We start from the raw sequence: 17,997 nt of genomic DNA, 5'->3' as shown, positions 1-17,997 counted from the left end.
GCAAACACCACTATTACAATTGCTCACACTTACTAAACTTAATTACACTTAATAAATTCAGCTTAGCCATCACATGAATAATTGACATTTTAAAATATATCTAAATTGTAATTCTATTTCACAATATCACTGTTTTACTGTATTTTCCATCAAATAAATGGGGCTTTAGTGAGCATAAGAAACTTCTTTCAAAAACATGAAAAAAATGTTTTACTGACCACAAACGTTGATACTGAAACTGTGGTTTTGTTTTGTAATTTCATTCTAGTTGGCTGATTTTAACCTATATAAGGAAATTAATGTTTTGAATGCAAGTCAACCTAGCAGTTCACAGAAACAATGTAACATCTCAGTGGGAGGATCTATGTGTGTGTGTGTGTGTGTGTGTATGCATGTTTGAGATTATGTAACGGTCAGTCCCTAAAGCAGTCTCCTGTGGCTGGATACTACACTGACATGGTCACCCACATCAGATTTATGGATCTTTATATAGAAATCAATACCCTCTTAATCTGCTCCTCTTTCTCCCTCCAATCTCTTCTGGCCTCCACCCCTCCCCCTCTTCCTTTCTGCCTTCGTTTCCATTTCTCTACCTGCCTCCATCCAGCCCCTGCCTTTCTCTCTCGTTTGCCCTCCACCACCTGTACCCTCATCCACACCATCAAATCTGTCCTCCACACCCCTCTTTCTTGGTCTCTGTTTCTCTCTCTGCTTATATGCTGGTCTGGACATGTCAAGGCCAGATTGCACCCTTAGACAGTGAGAGCCCCAGAGGACATAGGGAGGAAAGAAAAAAGAAAGCATAGATGGAGTGGTAGAGGATAAATCGCACTCATTCGAAACCACATCAAGGACGTTCTATACCACTGTGTTTTCCTGCTGTTCAGCTGTGTGGGATTTCAGAGGTGAGGTTGACTAGATTTGGATCTGCAAAGTTCAGCTCACAAATCACTCACTGATCCAGGTGGAAAGCTATCTTTCTTCTGCTTTTGTTACTGTTTACTGTATTTTTATTGTGATATGTTTAACTGCATAACACTTAAAAGCAGTTTCCTAATCATAGAGAACCTGACAAAACAAAAACAAGAGATAATATTTTCTGTCGGTCCATTGGGTTCTGTTTTTGGCCCAGTGGGCTGGTTAGGTAACAGTATATTCTCAATAGGCAAAAAATCCCACTCCACACAGTTCTATATTAGCATTAAACTGCGTTTACAAGACATTTTATGTCTACAATGTGAAATTTCAGAGTGAAAAAAAGATATATAATGACAAAAAATGCAGAGAGAGAAAGAGAGAATAAATGAATATTGAATGAGGAAAAATACTTAATATACTTAAATATTCAAAGTGAAATTGGAGGGGGGGGGTTACTTTAAGTGTAGACAAAAAAAAAAAAGTTGCATCTGTACAAGCCATGACATAAAACTAAAATGCTTACTAAAATGACAAGAACCTAAAAGAAAGGCAGATACATACCATGATTTAGATTTAAGATGCACATGCATTCTATATTCAAAACCACCCTTATATATGAGCACCTCTCAAGAACATCTGCAGTTTGATTGGACCATGACCTGCACAGAGCACCACGCTAATCTGGATCTCCGTGGGGTGACAGGACTGCTCTACCCTTTCAGCAGCTTAAGGAGGAGCATGCAAACCCCCTTCACATCTGCTAGCCAGAATCAGGACCATGGATAGAGACACATCAATGAAGCATGGCACAATGATGCAAAGCAGCAGGGCCTCGTTAGGACTGTTTTTAATTGGAAAGACATTTGTGTAACTAAGGTAAGAGGGGGTAAAGTCATTAGAGAGTAAATAGAAAGTAAGTTGGACGTATTGGATATTAAACTTTACAAATTTGATTAAATATTTGTTGTTAGAGTTTGTTTATATATATATATATATATATATATATATATATATATATATATATATATATATATATATATATATATATATATATATATATATTATACTGTAAAAATCCTATGTAAAAAAAAAAATTGTTAATTTGTTAACATCTTTCCTGTATGGTAAAAGCTATAATAAATGTAATGGCATTGTGTGTAATTGTGTTCATTTACAGTTAATTTCCTAAATTTATAAATTGAAGAGAATTCCCTGTGTAACACTTCACATTTGGTATTTATTTATTTAAATAATAATTATTATTATTATTATTTTTTTTTTTTTTTAAATCAGTGCACATTAGGGATTTTTTTCTCCATCATATATTCTTAAATTAATGTTCCTTGCATTATTTAAGTGATATGTTTGCTACCATGATCGTAAGTGTATTTGTGTGGATGACACATGTGCATCTTCTATATACAGTATTAGTATTTTTATATCGATATTTAATAGTAATTAATTTGAAATAGAACAAAATGCATAAAAAAATGAATTGGAAAAATGCAAAATACATTCTATGAGGAAAAACCTATAACAAACATTTGGGTAAAGCTATCCGAGAGTACATAGAACATTATCTGGATGTGTTAGATACTGAAATTTAATAATTTACAAAAAATAAAAATAAAAAATGTGTTGTTCTTGCTTGAGACATTGAACAAGTCAAATATCAGGACATCCACTGAGAACAAAAAAAAATAAAAAAAAATAATGCACAATAAATGTAAGACAGTAGATAGGCTGGACATATTTGATATTTAAACTTTCGCATTTTATCAACTATTTGTAGCTGTTATATAAATCATTACAGTGATTTTACCACAGTTACGGGGCAGTTTTAGACAAAATACAAAGCGTAATTATTAGATTTTAGTCTGAAATCATATACAGTACCCAACTCTGGCATCAGAATATGGGTAAGACTCTGAGTTCAGGCCCAGTTCGCAATATCTCAGACAAGTCAACATGATCTTAGTCAATACTGGGGCGTGGCTAAGAGGGCCCCTGACTGTGTTTACTTTCCCAGATTACACAGCACCCAGCACTCCTTCTTTGAGACCCGCAGGAGGCAGCGATATGTCGACAGAGGGATAAGGAAGACGCGATCGATAGCTTTTCCCTCACAGAGGGGTACCAATGGATAATGCTAGCATTAGTGACAGGCACTGAAGGGGTGGATTTAGATGCAACACTTCCATGCTCGCTGGAGGGATGAGATCAGATTCCCATGACCCCAAAAACGCTCTGCCATTCAGTGGAAGGAGGAGATGCTCACCTGGATGTTTAGAGAATCTCGCTCCGAGCATCTAACAGCATCCCTAAAGAAGCTGCATGAAATCCCGCATAATGGTGCAAGAACTGACAGATGTGTAGCTGTTGTTTTGTTTGAGTTCTTCCTACTTCTGTTCCTGCCTTTCTGCTTCTCTCTTTCTCCATCAGAGTGGGCCCTCAGGAGCACATCCATCCCTGCAGGGCCCGGGGCCGTTCTGCAGGCTGTGACTAAGCCTGGGCCTAATGTTGTCTGCCCCACAGGCTCCCAGACACATCTCACCTCAGCCTCTGGATGCAAACACAACACTCTCCCCATAGACAGCAGTAAACAGGCACTACAGATGCCTCTCGCTCTGCTATAACTCCTGCCAGCCTCACCTTTGTCTGCTTCGTCTGTTTTTAAGTGAATAGAAGTGTAGCCCTTTTGCACAAAGCTCTTTGAATGTAAAAAAAAAAAAAAATGTTAGCAGCAAAGAAGAACCAAAATAGGTATGTTTCACAACAAAAATAGCACACTGAAAAATAAACTTGTTACCTATTTCTACATGATCAGACCATTAAAATTACTTTAGTTGGTGTAACTGTAATGTAGTGAATAGTTTAATTTCAGTTGACCCTGAAGTAAGGAAAAATTTGTAGCTTGATGCACAAAATGACAACTTGAGTAAGGACATGGATATTTGTCAAGGCCTTTTCAGGCACTGACTCAAGCCATAATAGCAATATTTTTTATATTTTTTATATGCTGTGTGAAGTTAAAAGTACTTTTAAAACACTAATAATACATAACTTTCAGCAAATCATTTAGAACTGCTGAGTGGTGGCTAAATAATCTAATTCACATTCATGATCCATGTATTAGCCAGGATGATGTGGTTTATAATGTGTTCACCAATTTTCAGATAATTTCTATACCCTCAAATTCAGTCAAATAATAAAAAAAGAATGAAAATTAAACCTTTAAAAAAAAGAAAAGGTGCATGAGGACGGTGGTGCTCCAGATACAGTGAGTTAACCTTCTGCTCAAGGCTTCTGTGCAGCAGAGGGTGAGACTGTAACAGAGCCGAGAGGGAAGGTGCTTGTGGTTGTGTGGCTTTCTATTTGCAGGCCTGGCCGTGTAGCTGGTGTAGCACGAGTTGAAACGGATAGCCCACATGAAAAAGGAGAGGTCTATAGCACAAACAGCGACTGCCATATTTCCCTTCAATCCTCTCAGTCGGCCACTCAAGGTCATCATTGTGTTACGATTAAGATAAAAAAAACATGTTTGCATTAGGTTGTGGCTGCGATATTAGTGCTGAAATTGTCAGATATGATATGTATCAGAGTCGTTGTCAAAGACACACTGGGCTGTGGTGCTTCTGAGGGTAGTATGGGTTCGAATTAGGCCCGCAACACCTCATTATCCCATTCTCCCGTCATTTCCTGTCATCTCTATATTCACTACGTGAAAAAAAGCACAAAATCATTTAGAGTGTAGGCTGAAAGCTCAGGAATGGTTGTGTTCGCAATCACTTCTACGGCTGATGGGGCTGCTATGGGTAAAAATGGCTCAATAGATTCAGGGTTAATGAGAGATGACCATTTTAAAATCGCTATGGGAACTTTATGCTCCACATCGTCATGGCGACTGGCCTCATTTCACCTGCATCTGTCAGTGTTTTTATCAGAGTGCCACCACCAGGCTACAGCCGTGCCACAGCAGAATGCTCAAAAACCACTCTTTCTTTCTAGCGCTGTTTTCATACTCTTGCTTCTTCTTCTTCATTCCACATAAGTGTGTATGAGAAAGGAATGGGGGCAAGATGGGTCCCCCTGTGGGGGACAGGATATACTAAATTATTGAACCTGCCAAACGGGCCACATGCCCCTACAACACAGCGTGATCATTTAAATTTCACACATAAAACATACACATACACACACAATATAATATACCTGTATAACAAACAGACCTAGCATGGTCCTAAAACACTTGAATAATATTTGGTATTAATACAGAAACAACACACTTCACCTTTAAAGGGATAGTTCTTTAATTTTTTTTAATTCTGACATCATTTACTCACCCAAAAGTTGTTTCAAACCTGGAAGAGTTTCTTTCTTGCTGCTGAACACAGAAGAAGATTCTTAAGAATGTTGGTAACCAAACAGTTGACGGTAGCCACTGACTTAAATGACATGGGAAAAAATACTATGGGAGTCAATGGCTACCATCAGCTGACAATCTTCAAAATATATTTATTTGGTGTTCAGTGGAAGAAAGAAACTCCTAAAGGTTTGGAACAAGTGAAGTATGAGTAAGAGATGACAGAATTTAAATCTTTGGGCAAACTATTCCTTTAATAAGCATTGTTATATTATAATAAAATGCTGCTTTTGTGATGGCTAAAAGTGATTGCAAATTATTATTCCAAAACTGATTAATCAATAAAATATTTTCATCACTCTTCTTGATATTCCACATTAAAGCACATTAAACACTTCCCAGGCCTGAGTGTATAATGCCATACAAGTACAGTATGTCTGTAATGCATCTCTAACACACACTTACATAAAATCTGCCTCTTTAACACCCTTCTGACTCATCTCCACTTCCAAGAGCTCATCATTTTTTCAATTTTACCCAGGCTGCCCAGTAATGTCCTTCTTTTATTGCAAATCTATACTCTTAATCTGGCCGGCACCGATGGGCGCACAGCTCGATCAATAGAATGCGATTGCTAGGAAGAGTCCAGAGAGGCTGATAACCAAAAACCAGCAGCCACCCCCACAGGGTTAAGCTCTGACATAGACATGCACTTATATGTACAACCATACACAGCTCTAACGCATACAAACAGTCAAACAAAGGGTTAAGATTGAGTAGCACTAATGCACATTTGTATATACACATGCAGACATAATCCTGTACAAACAGTCAACTATAGGGTTAAGTTCTGACATAAGCACACAAATAAATGATCAAGCAAAGGGAAGGACCGTTAGAAAAAAAGCTTCTATTTTGTACTATTAATATTTTGATATATTAATTTATATATTAATATAATAGTTTTACATATATTAGTTGCTTTTTTATTTTTGTTTTATTTCAATATAAATATATTTAATACTGTTTATATTTATAAAAAAAAAGATGTTAATAAAATACTTTCAAAAATATATATTATTATTACCCTAAAAATTAAAATCCAATGCAAATGCATTGTTTATTTCTTTTTTTTTTTTTTTTTTTTTTTTTTTTTAAGATTTCCAATGTTGTCCCAGACTTTTGGGTCTCACTGTACATAAAACAATATAACGCTTAACACGCACGTCTCAAGAAGTTGCTTATCTTCATTTACATACATCTACTGATCTGTGCCATACAGGACCTTTATGAAAACGTGCTTTCCTGATAAAGACACAAGAGGAGAGACACTTTGTGATAACAGACGTTGAGCAGAGGTCAGGAAGGTCACATGGAAATGCAGATAACCCTTATCTATGGTCACATTTCAATGCTTTACTCCTTGTGCATGACTCAAAATGAAAAGCATAGAAGCGAATTATGAACATCATGCTTGCGGCTGGATGGGAGAGAGGCAAAAGGAGGTAATTAGACCAAACTCCCCTCATCCTGCTATAAGCGCTGACAGCACTGCGCAATTTATTGCCCGACTAAGAGAACTCTCTGGACAATCTAATTGCAATATTAGCTTGTACTAACACCTGTTTTAAAGCTCGCACAGCAATATTTCACTTTACTCTTGACTGAGTAATTCTTGTTCTGCAAATGGCATGTAATGTTTCCCAGTTTGTGTAAGTAAAGGAGTCATGAGATATTACCCCTGACCTTTCTGACCCATACTTAACCCCTAACTAAGTGGACTCGAGAATAGACATTTACGAAACTGGAATGAGACAGGAACTGTCTGTGTCACCGTAATTACCTTATTTCCTGTGACAACCAATAATGGGCCGAAATCAAAAAGAATCAAGTGAAGCTCTTTATTTGTTGTTGTTTATCGTCCCCATTAGCGGTAAACATCAAGATCGATGGGACAAAATTGACGAGACCAGACTAACAGAGAGGCAGGTGTGAAAAATGTTTCCTTCCAATGCCACCAGGTCTAGTTGTGTTAATGCAAGTGTGCGCGTGCAGGGCCTCTTATTTGTGATGCATGGGGCCGCACAGCCATGCACAGCAGGTCTTGATTTACAGGGCAGATCTGTGCTTGAAACAAAGGTAGAGATTGTGGAGGGCAGGATGAATGGCCGTCATTAAGTCTTTTACAGTGACGGGCGCTACAGCTGATTTGCATGGTGGACCGGCGGCCGTCCCTTGCGCCAAACTGATTTATCTGTTGGTTTAAGGAGCTCAGGGCGGCACTCCTATAAATACTGCCCATCTTAATAGGGCACTAAAATGCAGTCGTATGGACCGGTCTGTCTTAAATCACATGCATCACATAAACACTTTAAAATGGGTTTTGGTCAGCGTAATGAGGAGTTTGGATGTAGCTGGCACACACACACACACACACGCTAGACATCAGCGATTCAGCCCCCACGTAGCGCCTTTCATTCCGACTACTCCCAGAGGAAACATTTCAGACGGCAATATCAGCCTCATTGTAGAGAGATGAAAAATTCAAACACTCTCGCGCACTCTTTTGTCGTATTTTGTGACGCATTTGATGGCTTTCTCACCCCGTCAGTTGTTAGTAAATTGGCATTATTGGTAGTTTGCTGGCTGGTGCATCTGCTATAATGGCAGCAGGGTTCTGTCATTTACTGAGCGGCTAAATAATGGTACATTCCATAAACGACACCAATAGCATGAAAAGGTGACATCATCTCTGCAGGTTCGGACCTTACACCAATCAGATGCACTCCATGGCAGCTAGAGGTGAGAAGATTTTGTGTGTAGTTGTACGTACATGCTTTTGTAAGTGTGTGTGTGTGTGTGTGTGTGTGTGTGTGTGGAGAAAGAGGGTGGGTCACTGATTTCCGGCTCCCTTGACTTCTGTCCGCTGGATACGCTCCAAGGCCAGTCTAACGAGCCAACATGGATTTGGTAATGACCCCTGTGCCCTAGAATGACACTCTCACTGCTGTCCTGTTTGGAAGTGCACACTCTCTCACAAAATCACATCCACTTCATTCCAGTCATTACAGAGCATCCCTACAGACGCTTTTAGCGGGTAGAACTCCAGTCAGCAGGGTAAAGAGTTTGAGAGATGGTATTGAGAACACAATAAGCAGTTTTCAGTCCTAAAACTAAGAACAAGTAGCATTAAGCCATGGGAAAAAAGCAAAATTGATGGGAATTATGCAATATATTCAATATCTCTAAATGTTTCAGAATCCCAGATGTGGTTGCTGCGAGAGCTGCATTTTTCAAGCGGAGCAAGTCTACACACACTGTCTTTCGCTCACTTGGCGGCAAAGCTGATTATGTCCTGTTGTGGGATGCGGGATTTGCTCCCCAAACTGAACATTAATCAAATATCCAGATGCCTGTAGATGCAGACGTCTTTCCATTTTGGTGGGCAAGAGGAAGATAGAAGATGCTCTTACCTGTCGATGATGACAGGATCAGATGGCGTCTCATTTCGGTTCCCGCAGCTCTTCTTGTCACAACACCGGCTGAAATGGATAAAAGACATGTTACATGTCTATTTAATAGGTTTGGATCAATATTGGAATGTTTTTGGGTTTGATATTGGTAACTGCTACCTCTGTACTGCTTGCAATATATAAAGATATCGATATCTTTTTTTTTGTACTTTTTTATTTACATAATTTTATATATTTATAAATTCATTTATGTTCACTATTGTTTTAGAGAGCAACACAGTATTAGACTGTATCTTTAGTCAAACAGCCTGATGTTTGGTAACTTGAATTGGAACCAAAGAGAAAGGACAAAAAAGTGCCCAATGACCACAGAATTATGTATGTGTAGAAAAAAAAAAAGTGTTCTGAGATTTGCTTTCATGCTTCTAAGAAAAGCTCTGCTGTGTTCTTTAAAAGATAGGGATGGAGCTATGTGGTGACCGGCAAGTCTTTCACAAGCTGGTGGCTGCCTGACAGGTCGCCCTCTTTCTCCTCTTGCCCCGTGCTCCAGCTGGGCTGGGCCCCCGCCAAGGTCACTCAGCCAGCCTCTGACAGTTTGGACAGCACCCAGAGTAGTCCTGGTGCAGCGGCTCTCTCCCAAATGCTCCTCTCCAACACTGTCATCACCTCTGCCCTTGCCCATGCCCTCGCCCCAGGCTGGCATCTCATCTGGTGGCATGTGGTTCCCCTAAACACATCCCGCCTAGCACATTCACCCCTTTGCCAATCGGTGGGACCACTGGTGTCACCTGCTTTGTGAAAATGGTACCAATTAAATCTAATCTCATCAGTTTGTAATTAAATCCATCATCAGTCAGAATAGAAATATTTTTGCAATAGTGTTTCCTGCAGGACTGAGTTCTCACAGCGAGAGGCACGGATACCCCTAAGAAATCTGGACTATCAATATAATAAATAATTCTAGTACATACTATATTATTACATGTTAACATTATAATACAATATATTTAAGTAAAAATATTTAAATTAAGAACATATATAATTTATATTCCTTTAACATAATATATGTTTTTAAAGGTATTTTTATGAATAATGCCTAAGCATAATCCAAATTAATCATGAAGAAGTGTGGATCCTGAACTGCAGAGCGGGAGATTTGCAGTATCTGTTCCATTCTTCTCTACACAGTCTGATGAAATGATGAAGTAGATGCCGAAACAAAAAAATCATTACCCTCGACTAAGATTAGCTAAGCAATAACTTCAAATCATATTGTATGGATTTTTTCCGACCACTAAGACTCCTGATATATTCATCCTACTTGCTTCATGCTGTCATGCATTAGATTGCCATTTGACAAATAATCCTCACTCAGAGCCACTGAATGCAAAACGATCTGACTTTATGAATCATTTATCACGTTGTATGATCTTTAAGAACCTGAAAAAAACATGAACCGTTCGTTGTTTTCCTGTTCTTTGTGTGTGTGACTGTTGCCATAGAGCGCGTCACTATAATTTATTCCCCCAGCTACTTGGAACCATTAGCAAACTTCCAGGAGACCAATTAGCATTGGAAACCCAATGGTGAGGCTGTGGTGACAACCTCCTCAAACTGCGAAAGAAATGTTATAAACAAACTGGACCCCAGGAGCACAGCCGGGTCCGGAGGGAGTCCCGGTACCCGTTCGCAAAAACAAACCTTGGCGGGGCGTCCGTAATGTGGCCTTAATGGCATTCCCTCCAGGGTCTGAGCAGGCTAGCCCTGGCTTGGCTAATGATCAAGGGCCAGAACCACGAAAACAAATGCGGCTCCTCCAACCTCAAACCCCTAAAATGAGTTCAAGACAAGCTGTGCTCCTGTACAGAGGTTACAGAGGTACAGAGGCACCGGCTCTGGTCGCGCCTACTGATTAGTCATAGATTGGGGAACCGATGCTTTAAGAGCTACCTACTCAGCTTGCTATCTCTACTGTGGCCCTCACTAGACTATCTGAAAGACCTCTGGTATTCTGAAGTAGATTCACTCAAAAACTAGAAAGGTGGGTTTATCGAATGAGGGCACAATATCAGAGTGGAGCTTATATAAAAAACAGCCTTCAAAGCTTCCCTGGGGAGTCTTAAGACTAACATCAGATAGACTGGAACATGCTGAAGGAGTAAGATAAGACATGAAACGATAGAGAAGGACAGAGAGAATGGGATGTCAATAGAGGGCTTGTTTTCAAAGGGCAAGTGTTGTAATTACCCAGCCAGGCACAGAGAGGATGCAGCCAGGGCTAATCATATGCACCAGGCTGCCTGACCGGAGGGTGAGAGCCGATGGCAGAGCTCTCCAACACAACATCCTCATCCAGACTGGCAGACAGAGACCGGTCCATGCCCACTGTGCACTGTGCGCCATGATTTGTAGATGCACCATGCCAACTAACCGCTGCGATGCCTCAATTGGAGACTCTGAAGTGCCAGTTTCAAGTCATTGGGATGAGCGGGAAGGACCTTGAATGGTTAAAGGCAGACCAAGTCCAGTCCCATGATAAATTACTTCCTATAGCACATTATAGAGCACACATTATAGTTAATTATCTTTCATTTTAATTATTTTTAAAGGGACTTTTTTTTTCAACCCATAAAAAATGCACTGTTATTCGTATGGCATAAAAGTACATTTAATCAACCCATTAACTTATAGTCTTATTCCTAAAACTTGAAAATGTATTACCTCTTATTAAATTAAAACTAACGTAAAAAGATAGATATTGGCATATTTTATATAATAATTTTGTATACATTTTATCTAAATTATTGCTAACACTTTAGAATAGGTAATACTTGTTAACTATTAACTATGACATTTCAATAAATTCTTAATTTGCTGCTTATTAATAGTTAGTAAGATACAGTAGTTGTTAGGTTTAGGTATTGGGTAGGATTAGGGATGTAGAATAAGGTCAAATAGAATAAGGCATTAATATGTTCTTAATTAGCACCAATACATGGCTAATAATCTAGTAATATGCATGCTAATAAGCCACTAATAGGTGTTACCTATTCTAAAGTGTTACCAAATTATTTCTCCCGAATAGAAGTTCATTTTGAATGGTTTCCAATTGAGATGACTGTTAGCAGATGGCGTGGTTACAATGTCTATGGCAAAATTGGCCATGCTAACCAGCCAAATCTGAAAACAACACTTCTTAAAGTTCCTTGTGACTGTATGATGTTCACGTGGCAATATTGTAACTCTGCTTACAAGAGATACAAATCAAAGTCGTTTGGTAAGATCATTTAACACAAAAAGGAAATGATCTCCAAAACTAGCACTATTTATTAAAACTGAAAGGGACCATAGGACACTCATCCTCACATCTGGGACAAGAACATTAAGTTTGCTATGAGCAGCTGCTGTGCTTTCAGTCTGTTGATGGGTGTTGCAGGTGAGGCAGACTCCGTCAGGGCCCTGATATAGAGTTATATCACCTGGGAGTGAGAGACAGGGGAAATATCTCTCATCCCGCTCTCATTAGCGAATGGAAACACACCATTCATCAGGGGAGGCAGTTAATAATCACACTCAATCACATAATGACCAACTCAAACTGAGCCATCATTATGGAAATGGAACCTGAATCGAAATCATCTCAGAGAAAGCCCGGTTCCTTGAGGAAGAAAACCATCCAGTGCTGTGTGGTGTAAATAGGTGTTTTCTGGAAGTGATGTTGTCCACTTTATAGGTTGAAGCATTTGTGATTTATGTAGCGCTGGCGGCAGCCAGATGGAATCACTTCTGTGATGAACATAATTAGCAAAGTCCATCTTAATGATTCGAAATGTGTTAAAATACCCATCAACACTTTAATAACTCAACAGGGTCCCCATAATAATTGACTGTCTCTGTTCTTGGCAAATCTCTGTCAGAGCAAAGCAAAGAACATTAGCATTAAATATAAAAAATATCGGACGTGAAGTGATTTGGTAGTCTTTTTTTCTTTTAGCCAGATAGAGTGTTTTTAAATTATGTATTTTTTTTAAGCCAAAATCAGAGCACTTCTGGGTCCACTGTCCAAACCTCAATAGGTTTTTTAAATGGGTTTTAGTGTTAAATGCCTGGAATACGGTCTGTGGTTCAAGTTTTATTCTACAACATACACTATACCAGTATTAACCCTTTACTTGTGTTGAAAAAGATGGATGCTAACAAGTGGCTAAATGGAACTACAGAGGTTGTTGGGGACAATAAATGTCATCAAAACGAACATGAAAACTCATCTACGCACTAGCCCATTTTTACTGCCTCGCTGTGTTTATAATTACATTCTTGCAAACTATTCTAACTCAAACTAAAATAGCTGTCAGCTTAATGATGGTGATATTAAACTCATGCAACTATGGTGTAGTTTGTTTATTGTCTACGTTTGGCTTTTTACATTTGGCAACTGTATTTAGCCTTTTATAACTCATAAAAGCTGTGTCCATTTGTGAAGATTATCATAACGAACAAAACGTGTAAAAATCATAAACTTTTGTAGGTCACAGAACTTATTTTCTGCGATAATCCAAAAGCCAATGGAAAAATCTTATTGGTTTTGTTTCCGAGGGAGCCGGAGTGATGTTAACTTTAGGGTTGGCCTACAAAAATATAGAATCACTGCTACACTATATTGGAGGATTTGCATCTCCCGCCGGCCCTCAGGAGCCCAATGAAGCCCAATAATTTCTCCTCACTACATTATTAACTCTAAGTTTGCCCCCCCTTTACCCAAGATACCAGCATCTGAGCCCCCTTAACTTCATCGACCCCCCAGCACTGCTTCCCTACAGATCCTCACCCACCTCCAGTGACCATCAGGCAAAAATTCATGGACAGTACACCTCTATCCTGGCCTCCAGCCACGTAAGCCCAATGTGAACCCATAATTACACTGCATTAAGGTCAGTGTAATGAGGAAAGCCCTGTAGGACTTCACAGTGGAGCGGGAAGAATCATGTAGGCCCACCTATTCAACCCTGAGGTACACCCGTGAGCTGAACTCCCAAATCATATGTTAATATTCTTCTAAAGCCTCTCTCACATAGTGATACTGAATCATGATCATTGTGAGGCGAAATACATTTTTTTATGTTAAATAATAAAAAAGGAATTAATAAGGCATTAAAATATACTTCAAAAACTGCATGTTACGTTGTCTTCCATATGGTAGTGCTCCGAATATGAACAGAGCTGTGTTGTTATAGAAGTCTCAGGTTGTTCTTATAAGAAATGAGAGGTAAATACTGACCTGCACATGATCTCATGGGTGAGGAGAACGCGACACATCTCTGGGTTTTTGTCTTGGCCTTCATATAGGATTGGCTAAAAAGAAGAAAGAGAGACAAATTCATGATTTCCACAATTATTGTTGAGGGGGGAAAAAAGTTAATTTAATGCAATGTGACAACTTGCCCCAGTAGTGCTTTGAATGTCTACTGGTCAAAAGTTTGGGGTTGGTAAGATTTGTAAATGTTTTTGAAAGACGTTTCACTAACACTGCATTTATTTCATTAAAAATAAATAAATAAATAAATAGATAAAAAAAATAACACTGTGAAATATTACAATTTAAAAAATGTTTTCTATTTGAATATAATTAAAAATGTAATTTATTTGTGTTATGGCAGTGCTAAATTTTCAGTAGACATTACTCCAATCTTCAGTGTCATATGATGATTATTTGTAACATTATAAATGTCTTTGTTGTCACATTTGATCAATTTATTCAGTCCTCTTGTTTTGTGACTTTGCCGAATTCCTCTTTTAGCTCATCCTGAAACCAGTGAATGCTCAAGATGTTCAGGATGCTGACGCCTGGTCGTTAGTCATGTTTTTGGTTCGAAGCATGCTGACAACTTTAACATATGCTAAAAGCTAAATCTGGTCAATGGCGGCTGGATGTATGCAGCAATCTGAGGGGGATCCAGACTCTGCTGGGGCTCATGTGGAGTAACAATCTTTCCGTTCTCCCCATCAGCATCCAGCCCGAGCAGCCAGATGGTCAGCCAGGCCCCAAAAGAGAGGCTTCATCCCAGGCATCCGTCATCGGCTGTCATGCCTGGCCTGGATGACGGATGATCGGTGCATATCAAGAAAGTTAAAGGACCCCCCTTCCTACCAGACTTCATCGCCATCACCAGTGAAGATGAATCCATCATAAACACACATACATAATCACAACATAATCCACCTCAAACTATCCTCCATATTACTCGACTTTGGTCAGTCGGCCAGATAGGGTTGACCCAACGCCCTAGGGAACAATACTTTTAGTATAACGACCACTTCTACATTATTGATCTATCTCTCTGCTGCCTATGAAAGTCTCTTCCTCTTCATCACCATCCTCCATTTTTGTCAAGGGGGGAGGGGGTCAGGAGGTGGATCGGCTCGATATTTATATATCATTGTTCTTGATTCACTGGCGCCAAGTTAGTCGCCCCAACCCGGTTTTTCAGGCACATCTGACTCCAGCGATATGGAATATTGCTACAACTCTTCCATGAGCTCCAAACACCCTTTTCCTGGTACCTTAATTAAGTCATCCCACCTTACAAGAGATATTTCGATTAGCAGTACAAAACTATTTAGCCAAATTAATTTTGCGTAAACGTTAAAATGGGAGGCGGCTTAACTCAACCAAGATCCTTCACTCTCGTTCTCAATTAGAAGAAAAACGGGTTGCTCTCGAGCGATGTTTGCAGCGTCGCTGTTGATGCGCATATGTAAAGCCTGTGTGCGAGGATAGGGTGGGGGGTGGGATTTACAGGAGCGCACAACTACAGCCCTTTTTTGTCGTCGGGAGGATTATTGTCTCCAGCGTGTCGGCTCTGCAGCTACATTAAGGCCTATTGATTGGTCTCCAGGGTTGATGCTTTGTCAAAGAACTGGTTGCCATATTGATCTGAGAAAGGCTGACACACAGTGACAGTGGGACCTGCTGGGCTAAGGAAAGGATAGGCCATACGAAGACCAGGGGGCATGAAATCTGGTCCATTTCATGACGGAATGAAGAACGCAGGTGCAGGACTGAGTTGAGATGATGAGAGGCATCTCTAATGGGACTTTTATTTGTGCGTGGGGTCCATCACATGCACTTTTAGTCAAGTCAAATTCATTTATTATTTATTTATTATTTATTTTATTATGATATCTTCATAATATATATTCTCATTTAGCAGATTACAGCTGGGTGATAATATAGTTTACATTTTGAGAAGATAGCCTTCAAGCAGTTTATATTTGCTACATAGTATACATTGCTTTACATGAATATATGTATCCAATAAAGCAGGAAGTACTATATATTCCACTTTATATAAAGACCTGGGTGATAATATAGTTAAATTTTGAGGTTTGCTAAATTGCTACATTGCATATATAACTTTTTGTGACTATACTGTATGTACGTGGATAAAATTAGACAAATTTGTACATCAAACTTGTATAAAGAGCTGGGTAATACAGTTACATTTTGTGACAAAATAAATACATAAAAATATTTATATAAATGACAATATAACAATCAAGCAGTTGAGATTTATGATGGTGTATATACTTAGAGTATAGACGTAGGTGTACAAAACTTTATTAATATTATTAATTTGTTAATTAATTTGAGTTATATGTTTGTTAAGTGGTTATATTTACACTTTATACATTTTCGGAGTGGGACTTTCTGAGTGGAAAAGAATTTCAAAGAAAAAGAATGAATCTTAAACCGTCCTCACCTGTTTAGTCATGGAATCTATTAATCGAACAAACAGATCCTGTTCTGTCCTGATACCTGGAGGTTTAACATAGAAAAAAAATGGGTCAGATACAAAAACATTCATCTCCAAAACAATTTTTTTTTTCCTATGCTCTGTAATAAAATCCAGCTCAGCTCCATAATAAAATAAATAAATAAATCATATGTGCCATATTTCAACACAAATACTAGTAGAATCAAGTGTGTGTTCAAATTAAAAGGCTCTTTGAGCAAACAGCCAGTCCCAAACGCAAAGCCCAATTGTTCTGAAAAGTCTATATAAAGGGACTCATTTCTTATGGAAAGTCTTGGAAATTAATTTGCTTTATTATTCTTTTCCCTACAGTGCGTTTATGCGCATTCTGTTATGCTTGTCATGTTGACTGAGCTATTCCGTTAACACTTCTTAGCAAAAACAAACTCAGCCCAGCTTCTGAGTTGTTCTATTATTTATGATTTCCCCATCTTAAAGTGTGAGAGTTCACTTTTCTCCTGCCCTGCTGTCTGGTGGATGACAGAGAATCCACATCTACAGACAAATCATTCACCACTAGCTGTTATCATTAGAGCAGGAGTAGAGAAGGGCCTTGAACTCAGACTTTGGCTCCAACTCTTCTTATAGCACACACGTTTACCCACACTTTATGAAAACTTGCATTTTAATTTTAATTTTTCAAGGTGGCATTTAAATGTATGTTAAAGGAATAGCTCACTTAATTTATTCACCCTCACATCGTAACAAACCCTAACTGATTGCATCAGTCAGATTCATTAACAAATCAGTTTTCATTGAAAGAATCCCTCACAAAAGAATAATCTGTTTATGAATTGGATATCACCAAATCCTTCAGAAGTAGTGCATCCTGGCACACAAAAAGTTATGAATTCATAAGACATTAAATAATATTGTCCAAGTTGTTGGACCACTTCTGAAAATTTTATAGTGCCATTTCTGAATCTTGGCTCTTCTTCATTCACTGTAACTGTATGTAAGAAAAAGCAACCAGCATTTCTTATTTTGTAGTCAACAGAAGAAATAGTCACACTGGTTGTGGATCAGTATGAAGGCAAGTAGATGACCAGAACATGGAATAATTTTGCAATGTTTAATATTGTTATTAATGAAAGTGTTGTCATGACAGCTTAATAAGTTGATAACTTGTGCTTTAAAAACATGCTTCAGTGTTACATTATCATTCAGAAATAATTCTAATATACCGATATAAACTATGGCAAGTGTAACAGCACCTACTCTTAATGTAGCCAGTCTGTGTGTAGTTTACTAAGAACTAAGAGCTCAAATGAAGCCTTGTTGGGTGAGTAGCGTGGAATGACATTAGACATGAGCGTAAACTGTGAAAGGGTGGCAAATGTGTTCAGCAGCATGAACTCCTCTCAGGGTAAACAGATGGAGCTCTCAAATACTCTCCCAGATGTGAGGAGACAAGTTGGATGATTGTGGT

General features: G+C 38.7%; 1 protein-coding gene across 5 annotated transcripts in view; it reads right to left on the bottom strand.

Moving 5' to 3' along the window:
* The window catches only part of LOC128026968 (transcription factor COE3), a 93,604-nt gene that overhangs the window by 61,111 nt on the left and 14,496 nt on the right, over positions 1–17,997 (bottom strand). For all 5 annotated transcript variants that reach the window (XM_052614271.1, XM_052614272.1, XM_052614274.1 and 2 more), the window contains exons 4-6: positions 16,515–16,570; positions 14,033–14,106; positions 8,755–8,823 (exon numbers count right to left, since the gene is read on the bottom strand). In XM_052614271.1, the coding sequence (XP_052470231.1) occupies positions 8,755–8,823; positions 14,033–14,106; positions 16,515–16,570 (199 nt within the window). The remainder of the gene's footprint in view (positions 1–8,754; positions 8,824–14,032; positions 14,107–16,514; positions 16,571–17,997) is intronic.

This window comes from Carassius gibelio, chromosome A14 (assembly GCF_023724105.1).
Source record: "Carassius gibelio isolate Cgi1373 ecotype wild population from Czech Republic chromosome A14, carGib1.2-hapl.c, whole genome shotgun sequence".
Classification (NCBI taxonomy): domain Eukaryota; kingdom Metazoa; phylum Chordata; class Actinopteri; order Cypriniformes; family Cyprinidae; genus Carassius; species Carassius gibelio.
This window is presented reverse-complemented; position numbering and strand designations above follow the sequence as displayed.